The sequence below is a fragment of the Protobothrops mucrosquamatus genome, unplaced genomic scaffold (genome assembly GCF_001527695.2).
Source record: "Protobothrops mucrosquamatus isolate PMUCROS unplaced genomic scaffold, P.Mucros_1.0 scaffold125, whole genome shotgun sequence".
Classification (NCBI taxonomy): domain Eukaryota; kingdom Metazoa; phylum Chordata; class Lepidosauria; order Squamata; family Viperidae; genus Protobothrops; species Protobothrops mucrosquamatus.
This window is the reverse complement of record NW_015386492.1, coordinates 271,241-283,804: the sequence shown is the minus strand read 5'-3', so window position 1 is coordinate 283,804 and position 12,564 is coordinate 271,241. Positions and strand designations below refer to the sequence as shown.

The 12,564-nt window shown below is 38.8% G+C and overlaps 1 protein-coding gene across 1 annotated transcript in view; it reads left to right on the top strand.

Moving 5' to 3' along the window:
- The window catches only part of HMBOX1 (homeobox containing 1), a 51,204-nt gene extending 44,641 nt beyond the window's left edge, over positions 1 to 6,563 (top strand). The window contains exon 10 of the mRNA XM_029283538.1: positions 6,236 to 6,563. Within this exon, the coding sequence (XP_029139371.1) occupies positions 6,236 to 6,373 (138 nt within the window). The 3' untranslated portion in view covers positions 6,374 to 6,563. The remainder of the gene's footprint in view (positions 1 to 6,235) is intronic.
- Positions 6,564 to 12,564: the final 6,001 nt, after the last annotated feature.

Sequence of the window (12,564 nt, the reverse complement as noted above, 5' to 3'; positions counted from 1 at the left end):
TTTAACGAGACACACGCAGATTAAAATTACAAATCCTGCTGGTAAATGGATTGTTGGATAGAACATACTGTAGAACTGTCTCTGATGTTCTCTCATAGGATTGAACAAGAGATACAGAGCCCACATGAAGATGGGAAATATCAGTGGTTAAATTCTATCAAATATTTGCTTGTAGCGTTTAACAGAAAAAAATACTAATGAGATGGATGGGAGGGTGGGTTGATGGATGAATTAGGATCAGTTTTTTCATCTAAAATCATGTTCTTTTCTTGAGGGTTTTGGAATAATATGATGGGAGATAATATTGTATAAATCTCAATAGAAGTAATACTACTTCTTAACCTTTTGATTCACATCATTCTGTATTGGAGAGAGCACATATAAACCTTTTAACAATATCACCCCTACTTCTCACCCACCCCAGTATTTAAAACAACATGTTTATGCACTGGTCTGTTTAGTTTACTCAAACTTCACCTTTCTTAGGTTCAAAATAGAGAAGACAACAATGATCACAGAATCTAATTATGTTCAGATTTGAAGACCATTTAGAAATTTCAGCTGGTACAGTATATTATTTGAGGCAAAATGATCAAAACAGGTAACATCTATTCTACACCAGTTGAATTTCTGGCTCCAGTTCAAGGTTGGGTAAATCAACACTTCAGCTGTGGTATTAGCGCACATATTCAGAGTCAGAGTAGCAGTGTGTGGAGGCTTTAACTGTATTTCCTTCCCAACACAAGTAAATCCAGGATTTCTGGTAAAACTTGCAGGTACCTGATATGCTTCTCTCCATCCATTACAACTTTATTGCTGATAATAAGGTTCTTTTAACAGTTGGTTTGGCAGCAGCTATGAAAAAGCTCTATGATTTGTCATTTAGGCATGAGTTAACTCTTTGAGTCATCATATGTTGAGAAGCCAGATGGATATATTTTAATACAATGAATATGACATTGGGAAAGAATAACAGTGGAGATGAAGGAGAAGAACCATGGGCACTTAAAGCCTTTGAAAGCTGCCTGCCTATAAACTGCAGGCAGACCATCCACATAGTGGACTTCTTCCTTCCTACATGAAGCCAAGCTGACCTGTTCAGAAGGAAAGCACTTCTTAGAGGGTGCCATTTTAACCAACAAGCTATAGCAAGTCTTTCATCATGGTGAGGAAAATTAACTTTTCTCTCATGCTGTGTTTTAAAGAGAATTAAGACTTGGGAGCAGGTGCCTTATACAATTTTCTTAATTTATTTGAAATGACACTTGGGTTTTAGATTATGTTCTTTTTTTTTTTACTGAAAATACTCTTCTATACTGTAATTTCTTTTGAACAGTATTATGGAATATGGTTTGAGAGTTTCTTTTATAATCATTTGAATGTGTCTATTGTCTTCACAGGCTCATTAGCCTTTAAGACTATATATACATTCTTAAAATATATTAATTAAATTAAGCCATTTGCTGCTGAACACGTGCTGGACTGTTTCATTTTTCTGTTCAGGTTTTATTCTCTATGGCTCTTTAGAAACATAAAAACAATTACAAACTAGTACAAGATAGTGTGTGATGCAGTTGCTATAATTAATTTAAGGTAGATTAATAGTTATAACATTTTAATTCTATTCTTATGTGAATGTCAATATTCCACAAACACAGAACTAGACCATTGATCCCTCTAGCTCAGTATTATCAACACCTGCTTACAGCAGTTAATTTTCTAGAGTTTCAGACAGTTTTTTAAAAAATGTTGCATGTGCTATGCCACTGGGCTCTTGTGCCTTCATATATACTTGGCTACTACAAATGTGAGCAATGAATAATAGATTTTTAAACTAGAAGATGCTTCCTTAAATATTTATTAAAATATTATTTATACATTAATTAGAATGTTTATAATAATAGAAATGCTTGGAAAAGTGCATGTGTAAAATTTACATAGTTTGAATTAGGACAGGCAACTTTGCCAGGGCTAAGAAACACATTTTACTTTGTGTGGAAGCTGCCTCTAAGAAAATGGGTGGAGCTGAGAGAAAACAGAATTGGTTAAAATATTTTTTAAAAACACCCTTTAAAGCAGTGGTTCTCAACCTTTTTAATGCCGCGACCCCCAACCGGTCGTACACCGAGGACTAAACTGGTCGTAAGTCGAGGACTAAACCGGTCGTAAGTCGAGGACTAAACCGGTCGTAAGTCGAGGACTTTCCCTGCCCGGGAGCGCCGCGCATGCGTGGTTCCGCCCCCTGTGCCGGCCGAGGCGTAGCTGGCAAGCCGACCACCAGCTGGTCCAGCTCAAGGGAGGTAAGGCACCCGCCGGAAAAGGGGAAAAAAATGTCGGACAGCCTTGCTTGGCGACCCCGGTGAANAAAATGTGATTTTGATGGAAGTAAAGAATCGTTTTGGCAGAGAGTGAAGTGAGCCACAAAAAGAGCTTCCAGCAGAATGAATGGAATTAAAAATAAAGCGATGAATCAGTTTAGGATGAAACTGAAGTGAGGGAACGCTAGAAAGAGTATTCCAAAGGTGCTTTTTCATGAGGCAACTGGGCTTTCTTGTTTTTCTTTGAAGACGTTTCGCTTCTCATCCAAGAAGCAAATTCCCCACCATCCAGTCAGAGCTGAAGAAGCTTCTTGGATGAGAAGCGAAACGTCTTCAAAGAAAAACAAGAAAGTCCAGTTGCCTTGTGAAAAAGCACCCCTGGGATAACTATGACCTGGATGACATTTAGCTAGAATGAGTAATCTAAATATGTGAGTGGGAATGGTTGTAATACAATATGTCAAAGAGTTTGGGGGAAGGGGAGCAGATATTCCTGGAAAGGAAGGGCAAAGAACAATGGGCCAATTTGGTCTAGTGGCTAAGGCACCAGGCTAGAAACCGGGAAGCTGTGAGTTCAAGTCCTGCTTTAGCTATAAAAGCCAGCTGGGTGACTTTGGGCCAGTCATTTTTTTCCTCTGCCTTACAAATTTGTTGTTGTTGTGGGGAAATAGGAGGAGGAAGGAGCTCCCTTGAGTTATTTGTAAAAATAATGGAGGCAGGATACAAATAAATAAATAAATAAAATGGCAGTGGATTCCAAGAGTATAAACTCCCAGTGGGGTCATCCAAGGTGTGAAAATCATCTCAGCTGCCCAGCTACAGCAAACAGCCATGATAGAGGAATTTCATACTGCGTGGGAAAAGACAGTGGTAGATGACTCCTATATTTTACCAAGAAAACCATATGGGTAGACAAGATAAAGGGATTGCTGGTATTGATATACTGTAGTACTGGGTAATGGGCCTTCCGATGGTACTCAACATGTGGCTGGACAGATGTGATTTGAGTGTGATTTGTTGGATATGAATGAATGAAAACTTCATCTGTGCCTGGCAAGTGGAAGAATGCAGTTATTATTTTTGTATGAAGAAAAAGATAGCAACTACAGGGTGATTAGTTTATTAATTGCATCTGGAAAGGTATACCACACAAGTCTGATAGAAAAGGTATGAGATGGAACAGTAAGTGAAGTGCTGCTGCTTCACCCCAGGCAAGGACCATGCAGGTCACTGTTTTGTCCTTTTATTCTCAAAATTATCCTTGTTCATTTAGAGAAGGCCTATGATAATGTAAAACATAAACCTTTGAAAAATATCACCCCTACTTCCAGTGGTGGGATTCAAATATGTGAACAACCAGTTCTCTGTGTGGATGCCGCTTCCGGAAGTCCATTCTGGACCTGGGCAACAAAACATTAGCTACCGGTTCTGCTGAACTGGTGCGAACTGGCTGAACCCCACTACTGCCTACTTCCCACCCCACCCCAATTTTTAAATTAACACATTTATGCATTGGCCTGTTTAGATTTCTCAAACTTCAGCTTTCTTAGGTTCAAAATAGAGAAGACAACAATGATCACAGAATCTAACTTAAATCTAATAAAATTATGCCAGATGCATCCATTCCTGAGAGACTCTGCTCATAATCACTCATGCCATAGACACTTCCTGGTTGGACTATGACATTGTGCTTTGTCCTTGGAAAGTATTTGGAAGGTTGAACTGGTTCAGAATGTAGCGGCACACACAGTGCTGAATGCATTGAGATTACAAGGTAGACAGACTGAGAAACTAATGCCAAGTAGGTCAATACTTCTTTCACTGTAATAGCTATTGTAACAGAATTTTGCAAGTCTGAATGTGCTTCCCCCTCCCTTTCTTTATCTCTGTATGCACTGAGATGTTTTCTCAATTACTTTCTTGAGGCAGACTCAGGCCCCTTTTATCTGACTGTTCCTTCATAGTGGCTTTTCCTCTTGACCTTCTAGACCAGGGGTAGGCAAGCTGACTCAGGAATTCTGGGAGTCGAAGTCCACGAGTCATAAAAGAGCCGAGGTTGCCTACCCCTGTTCTAGACCCTTTCGCCTTATAGGATTCAGAAGTCTGTCTTTTTTTGCAGTGCCTGCCCTATGGAACAGTTTGAGCCCCCAGCACACCATAGGGTACCCAGAACTCTATGCATTGCCACATTCTGGACCAGTTACAATTTCTAGATGGTCTTCAAAGGCAATCCTATGAAAGCCACGTTGTAGTAATCCCAACAAGGAAATGACAGGGCATAACTGACTATGTGCAAGGCTTCTCGGTCCCAGAATGGGCATCACTGGTAAACAAGATGGATCTGTGCAAAGATTCCCCCCAACCACAAGTGCCATCTGCTTCTCAACATAATTCAAATCACTCTGCTTCCAGCAGGAAACCTTTCAACAGTGTTGTACTACCAGTCCCATCACTTCCCACTGATGAGTGTTATGCAACAGCGTTCATTCTCAGACAATATATTTGGATAGTGCCTATTGGAGAAAGAAATTATTTAAATCTCTTAAGAAAATAATTGTTGTTTTTACTTGGCCAATGCATTACAAAACAGGTCATCACTTGAGCCTTGCTTGGTAACAGAATTAGGATTTGACTCTTCAGTAATTTTTTTTAAAAGAGAGATTCACTATAGGCTCCCTAAGGCATGCAGCTTGTTCCCATTTTCCTCTTGAGAAGCAATCAAAAGATAATGCCCTGTACCTTCTTAATTTTATTTTGTTTTGATTTGTAAGTATCCTACGTTGGGTAACATCCTATAGTTAGGTAGCAACAAACTATAATAAATCTAATAATATAAACTAAAAGAATATCTAGAAATTATTCTCAAAGAATAATTTGAGAAAGAAAGAGGGTGCTTCTAATTACAGGTCTTCCTTTTTTCCCTTGTAATGATTGTTGCAAGTTAACAACGGGTAGGAGAAATGGTGAGTGGGGTGAAATAGAAGGGATTACAAGTGGAAGTTGTTTTCTGGATCTTCATAAAATCCAGTGAAAGAGTTTGGACTGCTAAAATGGTATAGAAGCAGCCACAAATGTGTTAGATCCTTTCGCCCTCCCCGTTTTTCTCTCTCTCATATACAAACACATAAACAGATAACATCTGCTGCTAAGTCATTGTCTTCTCTAATTGAAAAAGCCCCCACTAGTCAATGAATTTCTATAAATACACAGTTGTATTCATTTGTCTAACAGAGACACTTATCTACAATTAAGTTGCGTCTGTACATCTTAGTTGGTACAATAGGTTAGTGATGGAATAAGGTTGTAGTTCTACATTTATACAGATTTGGAGTTCTTGCAGAATCTGTTTCCAGAAACCCACTTCAAATCATCTCACCAACTCCTTAACTCTTCTGTCAGCAAGGCACTTTTCAACTTTAACAGACACCCAAACAAAAATTGTTATTGTGAAGGCCATCTCTATTATTTGAATTGTGGAAATGACACAGTTAATTCAGCTTTCATATCATTGCCCCATTTTCAAAAGTTTAGGTTTCTGTTTGTAGCTATAGGACAAGTCAGAGTTTCCAAAGGTTTTCTCCAGGTGGTTGGTAGGTTGGTTTATGCCTCGTAATAACTTGAGGCTAGGAAGCTGCCTTGGGTGCCTTTCCTCTTTCATTTTCATCTGTCCAGTATGAGGCTTTCTCCAAATACCCTCTCTCCTCCTTCCCATTTTCCCTTCAGCCAATGCCTGTTCAGCATGTGATATGTTCTTTTTAAATAAATCCCTTTATCCTCATTTCTCCAGCCCATTGAATGAAAACATTGGACTGTTTATGAGACATATTTTAAAATTGGATGACATTATTGTTGAAGATGCTAATGAGACTTGTTCCTCCCCTCCCTCTTCATTCCTTTCTCCTTCTCCACTTATGTAGGATGACAGCACTAGCCATAGCGACCACCAAGACCCTATCTCACTAGCCGTGGAGATGGCAGCGGTAAATCACACCATTCTGGCGTTGGCCCGGCAAGGAACCAGCGAGATCAAAACAGAGGCCCTGGATGATGACTGATGACGCGATGGAGGGGGAGGGCTCCCAGATGAGAAAGTAACTTAGTTTTAGACGTAGCACCTTAGCAGCCTTTTTCCTGGTCCCTAATATGTGTCCTTCTTTACAATATAACTTTGCAGTCTCTTGTACGTCAAGTTTGCCGTTTAGGGTCTTGTCCTGTGAAGATGGCATGGTGCCCTCTGACTCTGCGTATAAACTCTCAGTATTAACTCCCAGTCAGATAATTAACCAAGCCGACTGACCTCCCTCTCCCAGTGCTCCCCCCTCAGCTAGATGAAAACCTTTGCTGCTCTGTCTTTAGCATTCCATGAACGTGCTTCCAGGTGTCGTAGGCAGCCCTCGATTCCAAGCCTTAGGCTAAATCTATAGAAAAACAACAATACAAACTTGGATTATCCTTCAGACTTCCTGGTGTTAACACTTTTTTATTTCCTCTTGTTATTATTATAAAGCCAAAAGGAGACAATGGAGATTCAGTGGTTTGAAGGAAAATGTCCACTGGGTTGAGAGTTTGGACAGAGAATGGGGTAATGATAAAGCTCAGATCTGTTGTCAACATCTTGTTACCAGGTGCCAATAAGCTGGGCCTCTCTTGGCAGTGCAGCAATATCATCTTTACTGCTTTTCCATAGGATTAGTACTGTTTTCCAAAGGTCCTGGCTGGTTGGGAATGAGAAGGGGAAAGTCCACCAGCTTGTTTTGATTGATGTTTGCTGCTGATGTGGTCAACATAACCTTCCTCTTTTCTTTGCAAGTTGTGTTATGGGAGGAACCACACATTTTTTCCCTCAATTCTAAGTTTCCCCAGTTAGGCCAAAGTTTCCATCTATAGAGGAAGCTGGGTCTCTCAATGAGACTCACTGTGGCTGTGTTCCTTCCAATAAGCGGTCACTAAGGTGGATGGTGGCTAAGGAATGATGTAGGTGTGTAGGTGTGATTGGATCATTCACAATTCTTTTATCAGTTTGGTCATAAATGAGCCCTGCCAAGTTCATTCGCATTTAAACCCACATAAGATATGGTTATACTCTCAGACACCCCCATGAAGAATACCTATTCTTGGAGCAAGACATGATTTAGATACAAAGATAGGATGAGCATTGTGGAAGTGGATACCGTAGTTATTTTTATATATATATATACACACACACATACATTCTGTGATGCAACAGAATGCTCTCCAGTTCAGCCTGTAATCAGAAGTTGCAGACAACTTGGATTGAAAAGTTTGTAATTGCTTACTCACAACACCCTATCTCCAAAGTATGGTGCACTCTAGGGAAAGATTAAGAAGTAACTCGTGATATCCCTCCTCACTAGATTACAGAAAATATGCATACATGTAAATTTCCATGATTTGCATAGTAGAGAGGGCAGTGGTCCTTATCTATTGCCTGTGGTGTTGGCTCTCCAAGATAACACATCATGATGTTTTTACTTCTCTAAACTAGGCATACATTCTTTGCGTCTTTGTTCTGTTCTCCTTCAGCAACTGGAAAGCTGTGCCTGTCTGAGCAGGTTAACTAATTCTTGGAAGCCATATTGCAGCAGGAAGTAGATGTTGCCATGAGCCAATGATTTAGTGGCTCTTGTGCTCCTGGGCAACAGGATTATTTTTTTACTTTCCTATTGTTAGGGCAATCTGAGATTGGATTCAGATATTGGCTATCTAGGAAATTAGAATTAGTGATTAAATACTGATGGAATGTGAGATGAATCTACTTCTATATAGCAAAAAGAAAATCAAATTTGAGGTTTTTTTTGGTTTATCTTGATCATATGTAGCACTTTGTTATTTTTTTCTTAACTAAATATATATATATTTGTATTTTGAGCATTTTTAAAAAAATAAATATCATTGGAGAAATCAACAATAACATGCTGTAAGCTCATGTTACAGTCATCCAATAATAAACCTTGAACATAGTCTATGAGGAACATCTCTGATGAAATGGACCTGGCCGAATAGCAACAGGTGATTCTCCTGTTTTGAAATGAAGGAAGGGTTGTGATTGAAAAGCAAGACATATTTTCACCAGCTTGATCGTAGCATGTGGTTTTCCTCTTTCTTGTGCTCTTTTCACCTTCACCTTATTGCAATGTTCACAGAAATTCTTCTCCATTCATTGTGCCCTTTGACCTATCTGTGCATTGGTGAACAACTAGTATACTTCAAAATGAAACTGACATGCTGACAGTCCCATTCTTGTCAAAGCAAGAATATACAGTATTTGCAGCGTTGACACCCACAATATAGTCCCTGCTGGGGCCACAGTTCCCAACATTTGGAAATGTGGTTTGTCTGTGGCCTTGTTCACATCTGTGCTTTGCCAAGGCAGATGATAGAAAATTGTAGAGAAGTGGTCAAAAGCTTAAAATCTTCAGAATGTTGAAATGCGACATGATGTTCCTGAATTTGACAGGCTCTTTTTCTCATTTTGGTGTGGCAGTTCTGCCATTCTCTAGTACTTTATTTGAAGTCATGGTTTCCCTCTTTGTATATATCTTGAATGCTCAGATGTCTTACATAAAGAGGGAGTATCTGCCAAGATCCTGTTGCTTCATGTAGTATGGTACCTACTAGTTTCATTAACTGCATAGATAGGATTTAGCTATATAATTAGTAGGCAGAAATTTTGAAAATAGATTGATATGAATACATTTTGAAAAAGCGATTGGCCATAAGGAAAAATAAAATGCCATCTTTTCAAGGGGCTGGAGCAGCCCTCTACTCTTAAACTTCTTCTTAAGAATAGTGGATGCTTCCTTATGCTGACCAGATTATCTAATGCAGGGGTGTCAAACTTGCAACGTCACGTGAGATGTCACGACATATCGTGACTTTTTTGCCATTGCCGGCAATGGGGTGGGTGTGGTTTCACTATGATGCATCCGGCCCATGGGCCAGCAGTTTGACACCCCTGATCTAGTGTAATCTATTCATCAGCTCTGAAGCAAAGAAATATCTTTCCCATCAACTGATCTTTCTGAACATAATTACTAAGGGCTGAGCTGGAAGCCTTCTAATATGTCCTCTATTTCCCTCAGTGGATCTAGGGCAGGGACTAGTTACTATCTCCATCACACATTTTCTCCATCAGGATCCTTGATGATGGCTTCTCATCACAGCCATTTGACTCCAGTTAAAATGTTAGAGTTTTGCTGGTATTTTGCTGTTCAACCTTGCACATTTCATTGGCTATATTATATGTAATTTTTAAAAATCGACTGTTGATCACTAAAGCAGAAGCAAACTGTTGTTGTCTGTCTTGTTCGTCTATTGAGAGCAAAACTCCATGAGGAGTTTTGACCTTAGACTCAGGGAAAAATGTAGGAGTTGTTTGGTAGCTGCAGAGAAAATTTCTTCTTGTGACATTTACAAGCAAATGTGTCTCACCATGACAGGTAACAAAGAAGTGAAGCAACTTTGTTTTGTGGGCTAAATGACCTGGTAAAATGTAGATATTGCAGCAGAAATTTATATTCTCATTGCTACAATGGTAATATCCTAAACTGAGAAGCATTGATGAAATGAAGTCATCATGGTTTTTGCCATTGAGCTTCCCATTACTGTTTTGGCACTGCTGCTCACTGAGGTTTTATTCTTTCTTTGGATATAGTTTTAGCAGGGTACTACCAGCTAGTTCAAGTATAAACAGAAAAACAGCAAGATTCTTGAATAAGGCCTCCATTGCAAATGATATCATTCAATTTTAGTCAGTCTCTTCTATTAACTTGTAGCCTTTCCCTGCTTATCTAGTAGTACAGTTTCCTGATAGGGCCATAAGTCTTCATGGCTTGGCCTGAAGCACTTTTCAGTTATGATAAACAGTTATTGGATTCGGCCCCTTTTATATATTGCACATACAGATAAGTAACAGGAAGCAATGGACAAGCTTTCAGTAGGCAGGCTGAACTTGTTAAAACATTAGGTCAATAGATAGCCTACAATTATCTTAATTCAAGAAGAATTGTGCCTGTGTTAAGAGATTTTGAATCTTTAAAAAGAGGATCTCAGCAAGAAATGTATCATGAAACAGTAAACTAGAAAACACATTTAGATAAGATAAAATACAAGCTTTGTTCAAAGGACATAAACATGTGGATCCAAGTTATAAGTTCTTACCACATTTTAATGTTCTTTCGTTTTTATCTGAATTCAGGGGCTAAGTTTCTTGTTACTGACAATTAAACTGTGATTGGCTTTTCTTCTTCAGTTAGGATCATCTGTTGCTTTGGATGTTCAGAACCCCCAAACTGATTTTATTTCTTGTCTTTCCAAGATGAGGTCTCTGACAAAAGCTTTTACCTGTGCTTTGTATAATAGCATTCTGATCTTTCAACACAATCCATTAGGTGTCTGACTTAGGTTATGAATGGTTGAAGAATTTGAGATACTAAGAAAGTAGAATATCTTACTTGCTCCATGAGCAAGTAAGGCTTGCAAATCATCTTAAGCAATTTGAGCTATAAGCATCCCTTAATTGTGTCTGAATTCTCAACTAGCTTCCTGCTTACAATCTGAATTATATTTTCTCATGAAATGATGAATGGTGTAGCCTTGGGATATTTTCAATACTACAGAATTGTCTGGTTTTGAGAAATCACAGTAATATTGCTGCTATCGGAAGAGGAGCTCTCAGTTCTTGAGCGTCCAAGATACCCAGTTCTATAGTCTTAGATTTAGAGGCAGTGCTTTGAGATTGGCTTCAGACTTGAATAATGTAATGTTTGAGATATGATTTTGATAGACTAGCCTTCTACAATATGATGCTGTCCCCAAATATGAGGACTACAATGCCATGATTTCCAGTCAGAATCCTAATTGAGAACTTTGAAATTTGTGAATCAAGACACATGAAGAGAGCTCTAATTGAGCAACATTTTACATCACCTGTTCCCCCCACATTTCATATTGTGTATCCTGCACCTTTTTATAAATGTTGCTTTGCTTTCCATTCATTCATTCTTAGTCATAGACGTAGAATTGGAGAAATCGAAACTTGTTGGAAAATTATTAGTACAAGTACATGAGAGATTTCTTACTAGAAGCAAATGTTTTAAAAGGGCTTCCTAATAAAATAATGCTGGAAAGACTTTTAAGGCAATAAGTGGATTTCCTTGTGCTTGTAGTTGACATCATCCTTCGTGAAAAGACTCCCTTGATAAAATTTTAGTTGCAACTTCTATGAGTAACATCAGCTTTCTTCCAGTGGAGCAGTGTCCTCCCATGCTTGTACTAACTGAAATTGCAAACAAACTAATATTTCTGTTCCTACTATGTTGTGAGTCCATTAGCAACTGGCATTCAGTAGTATATTGCCTCTGAACATGGAATATTCATAATGATTATGAGTTTCAGCCTTTGATCACTGAGCAAAATATATTGAACTGTGCAAACAATTTAAGCCAGTCAGCCAGCTAGAGAAAATAGTGCAAAACGCTGGTAGCATCTGTTGTCCAGGAAAAATATTTCTTCTAGTGATTTGTTACTTGCTCTATGTGAGACTAAGAATAGCCATTTTTCTAGATACATAGGAAGCTTGTGATCAAAACGTGATTTAGTTGATAAGTTGATTTTTTGATAGGAAACGCTAACTTTTTGGCCTGATAGTGTTCTAATATAGGGAAGCCCAGTTGTTTTGTTGGTTATCAATTCCATAACTTCTTGCAACTTTTGTTGTGGATAATCATACTCTATTGTCTTCCTAAGATCAACTTGTTCTGTATTTGAGATAATTCTGCAAAAAATTCCGATGTTCTATGTAGATCTCAAGAGGGTATTTAAGCAAATTCCTATTTTGATCAAAGAGCCAAGCCCCTCAACTTTAACACAAGTCCAGTTGTGTTAGATGTCAATGCCTATAATTTCCAGCTAGCACAACAGAGCCCCATAAGAGTTGAAATGCAGTTTATCTAGAGGCATCCAGCTGAGGAAGTCTGCCTTGCTTTGTGATGTTGTTGAAGGGGAGCAATAGCTTTATACCCTAGAAGTTCATGTCTAAATAGCAATAGCACTTAAACTTATATACCACTTCACAGTATTTTACAGCCCTCTCTAAGTGGTTTACAAAGTCAGCATATTGCCCCCAACAATCTGGGTCCTCATTTTTCTGACCTCAGAAGGATGGAAGGCTGAGTCAACCTTGAGCTGGTGAGACTCGAACTGCCAAACTGCTGGCAGCCAGGAA